General features: G+C 47.1%; 3 protein-coding genes across 3 annotated transcripts in view; all 3 read right to left on the bottom strand.

Moving 5' to 3' along the window:
- The window catches only part of LOC136447211 (mucin-19-like), a 77,758-nt gene that overhangs the window by 53,031 nt on the left and 7,696 nt on the right, over positions 1–17,031 (bottom strand). The window contains exons 6-15 of the mRNA XM_066445927.1: positions 15,388–15,543; positions 15,173–15,277; positions 12,827–12,982; positions 12,612–12,716; positions 7,202–7,411; positions 3,880–3,948; positions 2,413–3,036; positions 2,206–2,286; positions 582–1,823; positions 92–265 (exon numbers count right to left, since the gene is read on the bottom strand). Of these exons, the coding sequence (XP_066302024.1) occupies positions 92–265; positions 582–1,823; positions 2,206–2,286; positions 2,413–3,036; positions 3,880–3,948; positions 7,202–7,411; positions 12,612–12,716; positions 12,827–12,982; positions 15,173–15,277; positions 15,388–15,543 (2,922 nt within the window). The remainder of the gene's footprint in view (positions 1–91; positions 266–581; positions 1,824–2,205; positions 2,287–2,412; positions 3,037–3,879; positions 3,949–7,201; positions 7,412–12,611; positions 12,717–12,826; positions 12,983–15,172; positions 15,278–15,387; positions 15,544–17,031) is intronic.
- LOC136447000 (mucin-2-like) lies at positions 4,104–6,634 on the bottom strand (the record flags this gene model as incomplete). Its single annotated transcript, XM_066445660.1, has 1 exon — positions 4,104–6,634. A coding segment is annotated over one exon (2,508 nt), but the record flags the coding sequence as incomplete, so codon positions are not given.
- On the bottom strand, positions 13,245–15,023 carry LOC136446999 (mucin-2-like; the record flags this gene model as incomplete). Its single annotated transcript, XM_066445659.1, has 1 exon — positions 13,245–15,023. A coding segment is annotated over one exon (1,779 nt), but the record flags the coding sequence as incomplete, so codon positions are not given.

Below are 17,031 nucleotides of genomic sequence, written 5' to 3'. Positions count from 1 at the left end.
GGGAAAACAGCATCAGCAAAGCTACATATAACGTTACATGAAAGATCATGGTTATCTTGGAAAGCACCAAAGACAGCAGCTGTTTTCTTACCAGTGGTGAAGGTTGTTGTATGGACTGTAGTTGGGATAGCTGTTGTCTCAACGGCTGTAGGTGGAGCTGTTGTTTGTGTAGAAGTGGGTGGAGCTGTTGTCTCAACGGTTGTAGGTGGAGCTGTTGTCTCAATGGTAGTGAGTTGTTGTGTTGTCTCAATGGTAGTAGTAGGAGCTGTGGTGTGAATGGTTCAACAGTTATTAGCGGTAGTCCGGAGAGTCGACACTTCTACTAAGATATTTCTAGGTGCTATCTAGGTACATTTGTGAAGCCGTAGTGCATTTATACTAGTGATGGATGCTAACCCCTTGATATATCTACTGTGCAGGTAACTAATGCCTCATCAGCAGTGGTGCTCTTGAGCGCATTGCCTCTACAGCAGTGGAGGGAAAACTAAAATCATGGATGCGGTGCACGGTGGAAGCTATAATAACCTTGGAGCTAGTGAGGCTAACTTTCATCTTGACAGGGGAGGCAGCTGTTTTCATACCAGTCGTTAGGAGAATTGTAGTGTTGACAAAAGTAGTTGGAGCTGTTTCCTGGATGGTGGTGGGAGACGTAGATGGAAAAGCTGTCTCGATTGTAGTGGGAGGGGCTGTTGTTTCAAAGGTAGTTGGCTGCGATGTTGTCTCAATAGAAGTAGGTGGACCTGTTTTCTCTGTAGTTTGATAGCCTGTTGTCTTGATGGTAGTGGGAGGGGCTGTTGTCTCTACGGTAGTAGTAGGAGCTGTTGTTTTGATAGCAGTGGAAGGGACTGTTGCCTGAATAGTCGTAGGGAAAGCTGTTGATTCAATAGTACTGGGAGGGGCTGTTGTCGCTATTGTAGTATCAAGGCCCGTTGTCTTGATAGTAGTGAGAGGGACTGTTGTTTCGATAGTAGTAGTTTTAGCTGTTGATTCAATAGTACTGGGAGGGGCTGTTGTCTCAATTGTAGTAGGAGGGACTGTTGTCTTAACAGTAGTGGGAGGGACTGTTGTCTCAACAGTTGTAGGTGAGGCTGTTGTCTCAATAGTAGGGGCGACTGTTGTCTTTATTGTAGTAGAAGGGGCTGTGGTCTCAACAGTAGTAGGAGTAGCTGTTGTCTCAACAGTAGAAGGAGGGGCTGTTGTCTCAACAGTTGTGGGAGGGGCTGTTGTCTCAACAGTTGTAGGAGGGGCTGTTGTCTCAACAGTTGTGGGAGGGGCTGATGTCTCAATAGTAGGAGCGACTGTTGTCTTTATTGTAGTTGGAGATGTTGTTTTGATTGTAGTGGAAGGGATTTTTGTACGAATTGTAGTAGGTAGAGCTGTTGATTCAGCAGTAGTTGAAGGGGCCGTTGTCTTGATAGTAGTAGTTCCAGCTGTTGATTCAATGGTACTGGGAAGGGCTGTTGACGCCATGGTAGTAGGAGGGGCTGTTGTCTTAATTCTAGTAGAAATGACTGTTGTCTCAACAGTTGTGGGTTGGGCTGTTGTCTCAACAGTTGTAGGTGGGGCTGTTGTAACAACAGTTGTAGGTGGGGCTGTTGTCTCAACACTTGTAGGTTGGCCTGTTGTCTCAACAGTGGTGGGAGGGACTGTTGTCTGAACAGTAGTAGGTTGGTCTGTTGTCTCAATAGTAGGAGGTTCTGTTGACTTGATAGTAGTAGAAGGAGCTGTTGTCTGGATAGAAGTAGGTCGAGCTGTAGTGGGAGAGTCTGCTGTTGTCTCTACTGTAGAATGGAGGGCTGTTGTCTCAATTGTAGTCGGAGATGCTGTTGTCAAGATAGTAGCAGGAGGGACTGTTGTCTCAACAGTTGTAGGTGGGGCTGTTGTCTCAACAGCAGTGGGGGTTACTGTTTTATGAACCGTTGTGTGTGGGAATGTTGTCTTGATAGTAGTAGGGGGGACTGTTGTAGAAAAGGCTGTTGTCTCAATTGTTTTAAGAGGGGCTGAAGTCAGTAAAGTTGTGGGTGGAGGTGTTGTATGAATAGTAGTTGATAGATCTGTAGTCTCCATCGTAGCGGGCGAAGCTGTTTTCACAATGGTAGTGATTGAAAGGATTGAAATTGGGTGAGTAATGCTGAATGATTAATCAACAATGTTAGGAAAATTTCAACGATATTTCGTAAGTGATTTTGAATGATGCTGTCTTACCAGTCGTCTCCTTTGTGGTGTGTACAGTTGTTGTTCTTACAGTTGTGGGTGAGGCGGTTGTCTTGATCGTGGTCGCTGGTGCTGTTGAGTGAATGGTAATAGCAAAATTGTCAGAAATTTGATTTATCAACAGACGTTCAGAGAGTTGTAGATAGACGTTTATCCAACTTTCACAATAAGTACAAAGGACCTCGAAGGACATCTTACCAGTGCTTAGGAGGGTGGTTGTTTGTACAGTAGTCAGTGGGACAGTTGTTACAATAGTTGTTGGTTGGGCTGTTGTCTCAATAGTTGTGGGCGGTACTGTTGTAGGTGGAGCTGTCGTCACGAAAGTTGTTGGTGGGGCTGTTGTCTCAATCGTCGTTAATGGGACTGTTGTCTCCATGGTCGTCAGTTGGGCTGTTGTCTGGCTAGTTGTGGGTGGAGCTGTTGTCTTAATTGTAGTGGGCGGGACTGTTGTGTCAACGGATGTAGGCGGAGCTGTTGTCACGATAGTTGTTGGAAGGGCTGTTGTCTGGATAGATGTTGGTGGAGCTGTTGTGTCAATAGTTGTTGGGAGAGCTGTTTTCTTAATTGTAGTGGGTTGGACTGTTGTGTCCACAGTCGTTGGTTGGGCTGTTGTTTGAATAGTTGTCAGTTGAGCTGTGGTCTCGAAAGTTGTTTGTGATGCTGTTGTTGCTATGGTTGTGGGTGGAGCTGTTGTGTCAATTGTCGTCGATGGGGCTGTTGTCTGAATGGTTGTGAATGGAGCTGTGGTCTCGATAGTTGTTGGCGGGGCTGTTGTTTCAATGGTCGTTGGTGGGGCTGTTGTCTCAGTTGTCGATGGTCGCGCTGTTGTTTGAATGATATAAGGAAAAAAATCAATGTATTATTTCTACTTTACTTAATAATTACAAAAACAAAACATACATTGCTACTTCTGAGGGAATGCTGTTGCTTTACCGGTGGTTGTCTCGACTGTACTAAATGGATCTGTCGTCCGGATACTGGTGAATGGTGCTGTTGTGTCAATAGTTGCAAGTGAGGCTGTTATCTTACTGATTGTAGGCGACAATGTTGTTTGGGTGGTTGTGGGAAGACCTGTTGTTTCGATAGTTGCGGGTGGAGCTGTTGTTACTACGGTTGTGGGAAGAGCTGTTGTCTCCATAGTTATGGGAGGAGCTGTTATTTTTGTGGTTGTGGGAGGAGCTGTTGTTTCTATAGTTGTGGGAGGAGCTGTTGTGTCAATTGTTGTTGGGAGAGGTGCTGTCTTCATGGTAGTGGGTGGTACTGTTGTGTCAACAGTCGTTTGTGGGGCTGTTGTTTGAACAGTTGTGACTGGAAATGTTGTCTCGATAGTTGTTGGTGCGGCTGTTGTGTCAGATGTCGATTGCGCTGCTGTTCGAATGACGTAACGAAAACGATGTGTTATATGTTCAATAGTTACGAAAAGCAATTATATTATTACTTCTACTACTACTGCTGTTGCCTTACCGGTGGTCGACTGTACTAAATAGATCCATCGTCTGGATGCTGGTGGATGGCGCTGTGGTGTTAATAGTCTTTCTTTCCAAGGTCTTGAAAACGATGTTGGAACAGAGGCAAAGAGAATTGTGGTGCCACCATGCCACCAAAAAAAAGTTAAATAACCTTTTGAATTGGAAAAGAACAATTTGAATACAGCTTCTGTCTTACCAGTGGTTGTTGCAGTCGTTGTCTCAGCAGTGGTAGGAGGGACTGTTGTCTCCGTGGTAGTTGGTGGAGCTGTTGGTAGTGTGGAAAAAAGAACGCTATGTCAACGGTTGATATTGTAGGAGAATAGTCATTATGGTTTCAAGGGTATTCATAGTAGCAGCATAACAAAATAGAAAATTTGAACATGCTGGTGCTCTTCTAACTAGTCTGAGCAGAGTCTGGACATGCTGGCAGGTGATGCTGACGTCTAAATGCAGTGTGAGGGAGTGCAGTGTGGATAAACCCCGTCTCCAAGGTAGTGATCAGATATTACTTCTTCTCTACAATATGTGCAACTCTCTACGCCTGTCTTACCAGTGGTAAGAAGGGCCGTTGTATGAGCAGATGTTTCAACAGTAGAGGCTGGGGATGTTGTCATCGTGATTGTTGTTGTTTGTATGGTAGTGGGAGGAGTTGTTGTTTTGATTGTAGCTGATGGAGTTGTTGGTTGTATACTAGTGAGAGGGACTGTTGTCTTGATACTTGTATTTGGAGTTGTCGATTGGACAGTACTGGATATAGCTCTCGATTGGATGGTACTGAGTGGAGCTGTTGTTCGAATGGTAGTGAGGGGAGCAGTTGTCCGGGTAGATGTTGGTGCAGCTGTTGTTTGGAGGGTAGTCGATGGAGCTGTTGTTTGGATGGTAGTTGATGAAGTGGTTGGTTGTATAGTAGTGAGAGGGGCTGTTGTGTCAATACTTGTATTTGGTGCTGTGGATTGGATGGTACTAGCAGGAACTGTTGTTTGAATTGTATAAGGTGGAGCAGTTGTTTGGATTATAGTGGAAGGAGCAGTTGTTTGGATTTTAGTGGAAGGAGTGGTTGTTCGGACAGTATTTGACGAAAATGTTGTTTGGATGGTTGTGAAAGGATCTGTTGTTAGGGTGGCAGTCGATGGAGCTGTTGTTTGGATGGTACTGAATAGAGGTGTTGTTTGTTTTGTAGTGAGAGTGACCGTTGTGTTATTTGTTTTTGGAGCTGTCGATTGGATGGTACTAGATGGAGCCGTTGTTTCGATTGTAGTGGATGGAGCTGTTGTTCGAAGGGTAGAAGGCGGAGCAGTGGTTTGAATGGTAGTTGGTGGAGCAGTGCTTTGGATAATAGTGTGAGGAGCAGTTGTTTGGATGATAGTTGATGGAGATGTTGTTTGGACGGTACTGTATTGAGTCGTTGTTTGGATGGTACCGGTAGTGAGAGGCACTGTTGTGTCAATACTTGTTTTTGGAGCTGTCGATTGGATGGGACTATATTGAGCTGTTGTTCGAATGGTAGTGGGTGGAACTGTTGTTTGGATGGTACTTGATGGATATGTTGTTTGGGTGGTAGAAAGAGGGAATGTCGTTTGTATGGTAGTGGGAAAAACTGTTGTTCGGACGGTAGTGGATGGAACTGTAGTATCGACGGTAGTGGATGGAGTGGTTTGAATGATATTTGGTGGAGCGGTGGTTTGGATGGTAGTGTGAGGAGCAGTTGTTTCGATTGTAGTTGATGGAGATGTTGTTTGGGTGGTAGAAGAAGGGAATGTCGTTCGTATGGTAGTGGGAAAAGCTGTTGTTCGAATGGTAGTTGATGAAGCTGTAGTTCGGAATGTGGTGGTAGGAGGGGTTATTTGGATTGTGGTGGGATAAGCTGTTGTTCCGATAGTGGTTGATGAAGTTGTTGCCTGGGTACTAGCGGGAGGATCCGTTGTTCGGATGGTAGTGGGATAAGCTGTTGTTCCGATAGTACTTGATGAAGTTGTTGTTTGGGTACTAGTGGGGGGATCCGTTGTTCGGATGGTAGTGGGATAAGCTGTTGTTCCGATAGTACTTGATGAAGTTGTTGTTTGGGTGGTAGTGGGAGGATCCGTTGTTCGGATGGTAGTGGGATAAGCTGTTGTTCCGATAGTACTTGATGAAGTTGTTGTTTGGGTACTAGTGGGAGGATCCGTTGTTCGGATGGTAGTGGGATAAGCTGTTGTTCCGATAGTACTTGATAAAGTTGTTGTTTGGGTACTAGTGGGAGGATCCGTTGTTCGGATGGTAGTGGGATAAGCTGTTGTTCGGATAGTACTTGATGAAGTTGTTGTTTGGGTACTAGTGGGAGGATCGGTTGTTCGGATGGTAGTGGGATAAGCTGTTGTTCCGATAGTACTTGATGAAGTTGTTGTTTGGGTACTAGTGGGAGGATCCGTTGTTCGGATGGTAGTGGGATAAGCTGTTGTTCCGATAGTACTTGATGGAGTTGTTGTTTGGGTACTAGTGGGAGGATCCGTTGTTCGGATGGTAGTGGAATAAGCCGTTGTTCCGATAGTACTTGATGGAGTTGTTGTTTGGGTACTAGTGGGAGGATCCGTTGTTCGGATGGTAGTGGGATAAGCTGTTGTTCCGATAGTACTTGATGGAGTTGTTGTTTGGGTGGTAGTGGGAGGATCTGTTGTTTGGATTGTAGTGGGAGGATCTGTCGTTCGGATGGTGGTTGATGGATATGTTGTTGTTCGGATGGTACTGTATGGAGTCGTTCGGATGGTAGTGAGAGGAACTGTTGTGCCAGTACTTGTTTTTGGAGCTGTAGATTGTATGGTACTGTGTGGAGCTGTTGTTTCGATGGAACTAGATGGAGCTGTTGTTCGAATGGCAGTAGGTGGAGCAGTGGTTTGGATGGTAGAGGATGAATCTGTTGTCTGGATGGTTGAGGGTGTAACTGTTGTATTGATAATTGTGGGGAAAGCGGTTGTTTGAATGGTTGTTTATTGGGCTGTTGTTTGGACGGTTGACAGAGAAGGTGTTATATTGATAGTTGTGGATGGCGCTGTATTTGAGGCAACTGTTGTTTCAAATTTATATCTCTCTGCTTTTGGGAGAAAGCATATACACTAAAAGTGGTAAAGGATACCATTGCAACCGTACGCGTAGTAGTATGAATGTTTATTACCGACACCCTTTTGGGAAATTTGCCCTGTTGAATGTACTAAAAAGAACTGTTCTTAACATAGTAACATCCGTATAAAGAACTTACTATTCATTGGTATATCAAGAAGCTTTTATCTAATTGAGAGATTAGTTAAGCTTGATTTGGGATGTTTGGCCGAGTTCCTGCCTCGTTGACCTAGTTTTACTTTCTTTTTTAATACATTGTAAAATGTATTGGAATGAAAGGAAAGTGGACTGTGGTGTATATATATATATATATATATATGTAGGTTCTGCATTTTGACCTTAAGCGATTCAATACCACACAAAAAACTTTCTGTCATTTGAAAGAAAAATATAGAATGTAGTTGCCGTCATGTCTGATGTCTTACCGGTGGTAACTTGGGTTGTTGCTGTTGTCTGAACAGTAGTAGGCGGGACTGATGTCCCGATGGTAGTAAGAGGGACTGTTGTCTCAGCAGTGGTAAGAGGGACTGTTGTCTCAACAGTGGTATGGGGGGCTGTTGTCTGAATAGTAGTAGAAGAAACTGTTGTCTCAACAGTTGTAGGAGGGACTGTTGTCTCCGTGGTAGTTGGTGGAGCTATTGGTAGAGTAAAAAAATGTCAACTATGTCAACTATTAACATTGTGGGAGAAAAAGTAGAAATGGTTTTATGGGTATTGTTGTTGACTCTTCATAGTAGCAGCATAACAAAATAGCAAATTTGAAGATGCTAATGCTCTTCTAACTAGTCTTAGCAGAGTCTGGACATGCTGGCAGGTGATGCTGACGTCTAAATGCAGTGTGAGGGAGTGCAGTGTGGTAGAGTCCCTCTCTCCAAGGTAGTGAGCAGGTATTACTTCTTCTCTACAATCTGAGCAACTCTTGTACGCTTTTCTTACCAGTGGTAAGAAGTACCGTTGTATGAGCAGTTGTTTGTATGGTAGTGGGATGGCCGGTTGTGTGAATGGTAGTGGGCAGTGCTGTTGTTTGGATAGTAGTGGTAGGTACTGTGGTCTGCATGGTAGTGGGATGAACGGTTGTCTCAGTAGTAGTAGGAGGGATCGTTGTCCCGATTGTCGTGAAAGGGACAATTGTCTCAGCAGTTAAAGGAGGGACTGTCGTCTCAACAGCAGTAAGTGGGGCTGTTGTCTCATCAGTGGTAGGTGGGGCTGTTGTCTCAACAGTTGTAGAAGGGACTGTTGTCTGAACTGTTGTTTGAGGGACTGTTGTCTTAGCAGTGATAGGTGGAGCTGTTGTCTCAACATTTGTAGAGGGGACGTTTGTCTGAACTGTAGTTGGAGGGACTGTTGTCTCGGCAATGGTATGAGGGGCTGTTGTCTCAACAGTTGTAGGAGGGAGTGTCGTTTGAACAGAAGTAGAAGGGACTGTTGTTTCAGCGGTAGTAGGAGGGAGTGATGTCTCAGCAGTGGTAAGAAGGGCTGTTGTCTCAACAGTTGTAGGAGGGAGTGTCGTTTGAACAGTAGTAGGAGAGAGTGTTGTCTTAGCATTGGTATGAGGGGCTGTAGTCTCAATAGTTGTAGGAGAGAGTGTCGTTTGAACAGTAGTAGGAGGGAGGGTCGTTTGAACAGTAGTAGGAGGGACTGTTGTTTCAGCGGTAGTAGGAGGGAGTGTTGTCTCAGCAGTGATAAAAGGGGCTGTTGTCTCTACAGTTGTAGGAGGAAGTGTCGTTTGAACAGTAGTAGGAGGGAGGGTCGTTTGAACAGTAGTAGGAGGGACTGTTGTTTTAGCGGTTGTAGGAGGGACTGTTGTCTCAGCTGTGGTATGAGGGGCTGTTGTCTCAACAGTTGTAGGAGGGAGGGTCGTTTGAACAGTAGTAGGAGGGAGGGTCGCTTGAACAGTAGTAGGAGGGAGGGTCGTTTGAACAGTTGTAGGAGGGACTGTTGTTTCATCGGTAGTAGGAGGGAGTGTTGTCTCAGAAGTGGTATGAGGGTCTGTTGTCTCAACAGTTGTAGGTGGGAGTTTCGTCTCAGCAGTGGTAAAAGGGTCTGTTGTCTCAACAGTTGTAGAAGGGAATGTTGTCTCAACAGTTGTAGGAGGGATTGTCGTTTGAACAGTAGTAGGAGGAAGAGTCGTTTGAACAGTAGTAAGAGAGACTGTTGTTTCAGCGGTAGTAGGAGGGAGTGTCGTCTCAACAGTTGTAGGAGGGAGTGTTGTCTCAGAAGTGGTATGAGAGGCTGTTGTCTTAACACTTGTAGGACGGAAGGTCGTTTGAACAGCAGTAGGGGGGAGGGTCGTTTGAACAGTAGTAGGAGGGACTGTTTTTTCAGCGGTAGTAGGAGGGTGTGTTGTCTCGGCAGTGGTATGAGGGCCTGTTGTCTCAACAGTTGTAGGTGGGAGTGTCGTTTGAACAGTAGTAGGAGGGAGGGTCGTTTGAACAGTAGTAGGAGGGTCTGTCGTTTTAGCGGTAGTAGGAGGGAGTGTTGTTTCAGCGGTGGTATGATGGGCTGTTGTCTCAACAGTTGTAGGAGGGAGTGTCGTTTGAACAGTAATAGGAGGGAGTGTTGTATCAGCAGTGGTATGAAGGGCTGTAGTCTCAACAGTTGTAAGAGGGAGTGTCGTCTCAGCAGTGGTAAAAAGGGCTGTTGTCTCAGCAGTTGTAGGAGGGAGGGTCGTTAGAACAGTAGTAGAAGGGACTGTTGTTTCAGCGGTAGTAGGAGGGAGTGTTGTCTCAGCTATGGTATGAAGGGCTGTTGTCTCAACAGTTGTAGGAGGGAGTGTCGTTTGAACAGTAGTAGGAGGGACTGTTGTTTCAGCGGTAGTAGGAGGGAGTGTTGTATCGGCAGTGGTATGAGGGGCTGTTGTCTCAACAGTTGTAGGAGGGAGTGTCGTTTGAACAGTTGTAGGAGGGATGGTCGTTTGAACAGTAGTAGGAGGGACTGTTGTTTCAGCGGTAGTAGGAGGGAGTGTTGTCTCGGCAGTTGTATGAGGGGCTGTTGTCTCAACAGTTGTTGGAGGGAGTGTCGTTTGAACAGTAGTAGGAGGGAGGGTCGTTTGAACAGTAGTAGGAGGGACTGTCGTTTCAGCGGTAGTAGGAGGGAATGTTGTCTCAGCAGTGGTAAGAGGGGCTGTTGTCTCAACAGTTGTAGGAGGGAGTGTCGTTCGAACAGTGGTAGGAGGGACTGTTGTTTCAGCGGTAGTAGGAGGGAGTGTTGTCTCGGCAGTGGTTAGAGGGGCTGTTGTCTCAACGGTTGTAGTAGGGAGGGTCGTTCGAACAGTAGTAGGAGGGAGTGTTGTTTCAGCGGTAGTAGGAGGGAGTGTTGTCTCGGCAGGGGTATGAGGGGCTGTTGTCTCAACAGTGGTAAGAGGGAGTGTCGTTTGAACAGTAGTAGGAGGGAGCGTCGTTTGAACAGTAGTAGGAGGGAGTGTTGTTTCAGCGGTAGCAGGAGGGAGTGTTGTATCGGCAGTGGTAAGAGGGGCTGTTGTCTCAACAGTTGTAGGATTGAGGGTCGTTTGAACCGTAGTAGGAGGGAGGGTCGTTTGAACAGTAATAGAAGGGACTGTTGTTTCAGCGGTAGTAGGAGGGAGTGTTGTCTCGGCAGTGGTATGAGGGGCTGTTGTCTCAACAGTTGTAGGAGGGAGTGTCGTCTCAGCAGTGGTATGAGGGGCTATTGTCTCTACAGTTGTAGGAGGGATGGTCGTTTGAACAGTAGTAGAAGGGACTGTTGTTTCAGCGGTAGTAGGAGGGAGTGTTGTCTCAGCAGTGGTAAGAGGGGCTGTTGTCTCAACAGTTGTAGGAGGGAGTGTCGTTCGAACAGTGGTAGGAGGGACTGTTGTTTCAGCGGTAGTAGGAGGGAATGTTGTCTCAGCAGTGGTAAGAGGGGCTGTTGTCTCAACAGTTGTAGGAGGGAGTGTCGTTCGAACAGTGGTAGGAGGGACTGTTTTTTTAGCGGTAGTAGGAGGGAGTGTTGTCTCGGCAGTGGTAAGAGGGGCTGTTGTCTCAACAGTTGTAGGAGGGAGTGTCGTTCGAACAGTAGTAGGAGGGACTGTTGTTTCAGCGGTAATAGGAGGGAGTGTTGTCTCGGCAGTGGTATGAGGAGCTGTTGTCTCAACAGTTGTAGGAGGGAGTGTCGTTTGAACAGTAGTAGGAGGGAGGGTCGTTTGAACAGTAGTAGGAGGGAGTGTTGTTTCAGCGGTAGCAGGAGGGAGTGTTGTCTCGGCAGTGGTAAGAGGGGCTGTTGTCTCAACAGTTGTAGGATTGAGGGTCGTTTGAACAGTAGTAGGAGGGAGGGTCGTTTGAACAGTAATAGAAGGGACTGTTGTTTCAGCGGTAGTAGGGGGGAGTGTTGTCTCAGAAGTGGTATGATTGGCTGTTGTCTCAACAGTTGTAGGAGGGAGTGTCGTTTGAACAGTAGTAGGAGGGAGGATCGTTAGAACAGAGGTAGGAGGGACTGTTGTTTCAGCGGTAGTAGGAGGGAGTGTTGTCTCAGCAGTGGTATGAGGGGCTGTTGTCTCAACAGTTGTAGGAGGGAGTGTCGTTTGAACAGTAGTAGGAGGGAGGATCGTTAGAACAGAGGTAGGAGGGACTGTTGTTTCAGCGGTAGTAGGAGGGAGTGTCGTCTCAGCAGTGGTATTAGGGGCTGTTGTCTCAACAGTTGTAAGAGGGAGTGTCGTTTGAACAGTAGTAGGAGGGAGGGTCGTTTGAACAGTAGTAGGAGGGACTGTTGTCTCAGCGGTAGTAGGAGAGAGTGTTGTCTCAGCAGTGGTAAGACGGGCTGTTGTCTCAACAGTTGTAGGAGGGAGTGTCGTTTGAACAGTTGTAGGAGGGAGGGTCGTTTGAACAGTAGTAGGAGGGACTGTTGTCTCAGCGGTAGTAGGAGGGAGTGTTGTCTCAGCAGTGGTAAGAGGGGCTGTTGTCCCAATAGTTGTAGGAGGGAGTGTCGTTTGAACAGTTGTAGGAGGGAGGGTCGTTTGAACAGTAGTAGGAGGGACTGTTGTTTCAGCGGTAGTGGGAATGAGTGTTGTCTCAGCAGTGGTAAGACGGGCTGTTGTCTCAACAGTTGTAGGAGGGAGTGTCGTTTGAACAGTTGTAGGAGGGAGGGTCGTTTGAACAGTAGTAGGAGGGAGTGTTGTTTCAGTGGTAGTAGGAGGGAGTGTTGTTTCGGCAGTGGTATGAGGGGCTGTTGTCTCAACAGTTGTAGGAGGGAGGGTCGTTTGAACAGTAGTAGGAGGGAGGGTCGTTTGAACAGTAGTAGGTGGGACTGTTGTTTCAGCGGTAGTAGGAGGGAGTGTTGTCTCAGCTGTGGTATGAGGGGCTGTAGTCTCAACAGTTGTAGGATGGAGTGTCGTCACAGCAGTGGTATGAGGGGCTGTTGTCTCTACAGTTGTAGGAGGGAGTGTCGTTTGAACAGTAGTAGAGGGGACTGTTGTTTCAGTGGTAGTAGGAGGGAGTGTTGTCTCAGCTGTGGTATGAGGGGCTGTAGTCTCAACAGTTGTAGGATGGAGTGTTGTCTCAGCTGTGGTATGAAGGGCTGTCGTCTCAACAGTTGTAGGAGGGAGTGTCGTTTGAACAGTTGTAGGAAGGAGGGTCGTTTGAACAAGTGTAGGAGGGAGGGTCGTTTGAACAGTAGTAGGAGGGACTGTTGTCTCAGCGGTAGTAGGAGGGAGTGTTGTCTCAGCAGTGGTAAGACGGGCTGTTGTCTCAACAGTTGTAGGAGGGAGTGTCGTTCGAACAGTGGTAGGTGGGACTGTTGTCTCAGCGGTAGTAGGAGGGAGTGTTGTCTCAGCAGTGGTAGGAGGGAGTGTGCTCTGAATAGTTGTAGGAGGGACTGCTGTCTGACCTGTTGTGGGAGGGACTGTAGTATGAACAGTGGTTGGACAAGTTGGACACAGTGTTGTCTCTGTACTAGTTGCGGGAGCTGATGTCTCCATGGTAGTCGGTTGGGCTATGGAAGGTCAATAACAAACGCAAGGATGAAGGTAACAAAGTGTCATTGACTATCGCACTTCATAATGCATGCGTCCTAAAAAATATAGAATGGAGCTGATTTCTTACCTTTGGTAACTTGGGTTGTTGCTGTTGTCTGAACAGTCGTAGGAGGGACTGATGTCACGATGGTAGTAGGAGGGACTATTGTCTCAGCAGTGGTAAGAGGGGCTGTTGTCTCAACAGTGGTAGGAGGGACTGTTGTCTCCGTGGTAGCTGGTGGAGCTGTTGGTAGAGTGAAAGAAACCCCATGTCAACTATTAACATTGGGAGAGAAAAAGTAAATATGGTTTTATGGGTATTGTTGTTGACTCTTTATAGTAGCAGCGTAACAAAATAGCAAATTTGAAGATGCTGGTGCTCTTCTATCTAGTCTAGCAGAGTCTGGGCATGCTGGCAGGTGATGCTGATGTCTAAATGCATTGTAAGGGAGTGCAGTGTGGAGGAGTCCCTCTCTCCAAGGTAGTGAGTAGGCATAACGTCTTCTCTACAATCTGTGCAACTCTTTTACGCTTTTCTTACCAGTGGTAAGAAGTACCGTTGTATGAGCAGTTGTTTCAACAGTAGAGGGTGGGGCTGTTGTCTTGATGATTGTTGTTTTAAAGGTAGTGGGAGGGCCTGTTGTGTGAATGATAGTGGGCAGTGCTGTTGTTTGGATAGTAGTGGTAGGTACTGTGGTCTGCATGATAGTGGGATGAACGCTTGTCTCAGTAGTAGTAGGAGGGAGTGTTGTCCCGATTGTCGTGAAAGGGACTGTTGTCTCAGCAGTTGAAGGAGGGACTGTCGTCTCATCAGTGGTAGGTGGGGCTGTTGTCTCAGCAGTGGAATGTGGGGCTGTTGTCTCAACAGTTGTAGAAGGAGCTGTTGTCTGAACTGTAGTTTGAGGGAGCGTTGTCTCATCAGTCGTAGGTGGGGCTGTTGTCTCAACAGTTGTAGGAGGGAGTGTCGTTTGAACAGTTGTACGAGGGAGGGTCGTTTGAATAGTAGTAGGAGGGACTGTTGTCTGAACTGTAGTTTGAGGGAGTGTTGTCTTAGCAGTGGTAGGTGGAGCTGTTGTCTCAACAGTTGTAGAAGGGACTGTTGTCTGAGCTGTACTTTGAGGGGCTGTTGTCTCAACAGTTGTAGGAGGGAGGGTCGTTTGAACAGTAGTAGGAGGGACTGTTGTCTCGGCGGTAGGAGGAGGGAATGTTGTCTCAGCAGTGGTAAGAGGGGCTGTTGTCTCAACAGTTGTAGGAGGGAGTGTCGTTTGAACAGTTGTAGGAGGGAGGGTCGTTTGAATAGTTGTAGGAGGGAGTGTTGTCTGAACTGTAGTTTGAGGGAGTGTTGTCTTAGCAGTGGTAGGTGGAGCTGTTGTCTCAGCTGTGGTATGAGGGGCTGTTGTATCAACAGCAATGGTAAGACGGGCTGTTGTCTCAAGAGTTGTAGGAGGGAGTGTCGTTTGAACAGTTGTAGGAAGGAGGGTCGTTTGAACAGTTGTAGGAGGGAGGGTCGTTTGAACAGTTGTAGGAGGTAGGGTCGTTTGAACAGTTGTAGGAGGGACTGTTGTCTCAGCGGTAGTATGAGGGAGTGTTGTCTCAGCAGTGGTAAGACGGGGTGTTGTCTCAACAGTTTTAGAAGGGAGTGTCGTTTGAACAGTAGTAGGAGGGACTGTTGTCTCAGCGGTAGTAGGAGGGAGTGTTGTCTCAGCAGTGGTAAGACGAGTTGTTGTCTCAACAGTTGTAGGAGGGAGTGTCGTTTGAACAGTTGTAGGAGGGAGGGTCGTTTGAACAGTTGTAGGAGGGAGGGTCGTTTGAACAGTAGTAGGAGGAACTGTTGTTTCAGCGGTAGTGGGAGGGAGTGTTGTCTCAGCAGTGGTAAGACGGGGTGTTGTCTCAACAGTTGTAGAAGGGAGTGTCGTTTGAACAGTAGTAGGAGGGACTGTTGTCTCAGCGGTAGTAGGAGGGAGTGTTGTCTCAGCAGTGGTAAGAGGGGCTGTTGTCTCAACAGTTGTAGGAGGGAGTGTCGTTTGAACAGTTGTAGGAGGGAGGGTCGTTTGAACAGTAGTAGGAGGGACTGTTGTCTCAGCGGTAGTAGGAGAGAGTGTTGTCTCAGCAGTGGTAAGACGGGCTGTTGTCTCAACAGTTGTAGGAGGGAGTGTCGTTTGAACAGTTGTAGGAAGGAGGGTCGTTTGAACAGTAGTAGGAGGGACTGTTGTTTCAGCGGTAGTAGGAGAGAGTGTTGTCTCAGCAGTGGTAAGACGGGCTGTTGTCTCGACAGTTGTAGGAGGGAGTGTCGTTTGAACAGTTGTAGGAGGGAGGGTAGTTTGAACAGTAGTAGGAGGGACTGTTGTCTCAGCGGTAGTAGGAGGGAGTGTTGTCTCAGCAGTGGTAGGAGGGAGTGTGCTCTGAATAGTTGTAGCAGGGACTGTTGTCTGACCTGTTGTGGGAGGGACTGTTGTATGAACAGTGGTTGGACAAGTTGGACACAGTGTTGTCTCTGTACTAGTTGCGGGAGCTGATGTCTCCATGGTAGTCGGTTGGGCTATGGAAGGTCAATAACAAACGCAAGGATGAAGGTAACAAAGTGTCATTGACTATCGCATTTCATAATGCATGCGTCCTAAAAAATATAGAATGGAGCTGATTTCTTACCGGTGGTAACTTGGGTTGTTGCTGTTGTCTGAACAGTCGTAGGAGGGACTGATGTCACGATGGTAGTAGGAGGGACTGTTGTCTCAGCAGTGGTAAGAGGGGCTGTTGTCTCAACAGTGGTAGGAGGGACTGTTGTCTCCGTGGTAGCTGGTGGAGCTGTTGGTAGAGTGAAAGAAACCCTATGTCAACTATTAACATTGGGAGAGAAAAAGTAAATATGGTTTTATGGGTATTGTTGTTGACTCTTTATAGTAGCAGCGTAACAAAATAGCAAATTTGAAGATGCTGGTGCTCTTCTATCTAGTCTAGCAGAGTCTGGGCATGCTGGCAGGTGATGCTGATGTCTAAATGCATTGTAAGGGAGTGCAGTGTGGAGGAGTCCCTCTCTCCAAGGTAGTGAGTAGGCATAACGTCTTCTCTACAATCTGTGCAACTCTTTTACGCTTTTCTTACCAGTGGTAAGAAGTACCGTTGTATGAGCAGTTGTTTCAACAGTAGAGGGTGGGGCTGTTGTCTTGATGATTGTTGTTTTAAAGGTAGTGGGAGGGCCTGTTGTGTGAATGATAGTGGGCAGTGCTGTTGTTTGGATAGTAGTGGTAGGTACTGTGGTCTGCATGATAGTGGGATGAACGCTTGTCTCAGTAGTAGTAGGAGGGAGTGTTGTCCCGATTGTCGTGAAAGGGACTGTTGTCTCAGCAGTTGAAGGAGGGACTGTCGTCTCATCAGTGGTAGGTGGGGCTGTTGTCTCAGCAGTGGAATGTGGGGCTGTTGTCTCAACAGTTGTAGAAGGAGCTGTTGTCTGAACTGTAGTTTGAGGGAGCGTTGTCTCATCAGTCGTAGGTGGGGCTGTTGTCTCAACAGTTGTAGGAGGGAGTGTCGTTTGAACAGTTGTACGAGGGAGGGTCGTTTGAATAGTAGTAGGAGGGACTGTTGTCTGAACTGTAGTTTGAGGGAGTGTTGTCTTAGCAGTGGTAGGTGGAGCTGTTGTCTCAACAGTTGTAGAAGGGACTGTTGTCTGAGCTGTACTTTGAGGGGCTGTTGTCTCAACAGTTGTAGGAGGGAGGGTCGTTTGAACAGTAGTAGGAGGGACTGTTGTCTCGGCGGTAGGAGGAGGGAATGTTGTCTCAGCAGTGGTAAGAGGGGCTGTTGTCTCAACAGTTGTAGGAGGGAGTGTCGTTTGAACAGTTGTAGGAGGGAGGGTCGTTTGAATAGTTGTAGGAGGGAGTGTTGTCTGAACTGTAGTTTGAGGGAGTGTTGTCTTAGCAGTGGTAGGTGGAGCTGTTGTCTCAGCTGTAGTATGAGGGGCTGTTGTATCAACAGCAGTGGTAAGACGGGCTGTTGTCTCAAGAGTTGTAGGAGGGAGTGTCGTTTGAACAGTTGTAGGAAGGAGGGTCGTTTGAACAGTTGTAGGAGGGAGGGTCGTTTGAACAGTTGTAGGAGGTAGGGTCGTTTGAACAGTTGTAGGAGGGACTGTTGTCTCAGCGGTAGTATGAGGGAGTGTTGTCTCAGCAGTGGTAAGACGGGGTGTTGTCTCAACAGTTGTAGAAGGGAGTGTCGTTTGAACAGTAGTAGGAGGGACTGTTGTCTCAGCGGTAGTAGGAGGGAGTGTTGTCTCAGCAGTGGTAAGACGAGTTGTTGTCTCAA

Source organism: Branchiostoma lanceolatum, chromosome 13, assembly GCF_035083965.1.
Source record: "Branchiostoma lanceolatum isolate klBraLanc5 chromosome 13, klBraLanc5.hap2, whole genome shotgun sequence".
Classification (NCBI taxonomy): Eukaryota; Metazoa; Chordata; class Leptocardii; order Amphioxiformes; family Branchiostomatidae; genus Branchiostoma; species Branchiostoma lanceolatum.
The sequence above is the reverse complement of the archived record's forward strand: the minus strand, read 5'-3'. Positions and strand labels throughout refer to the sequence as shown.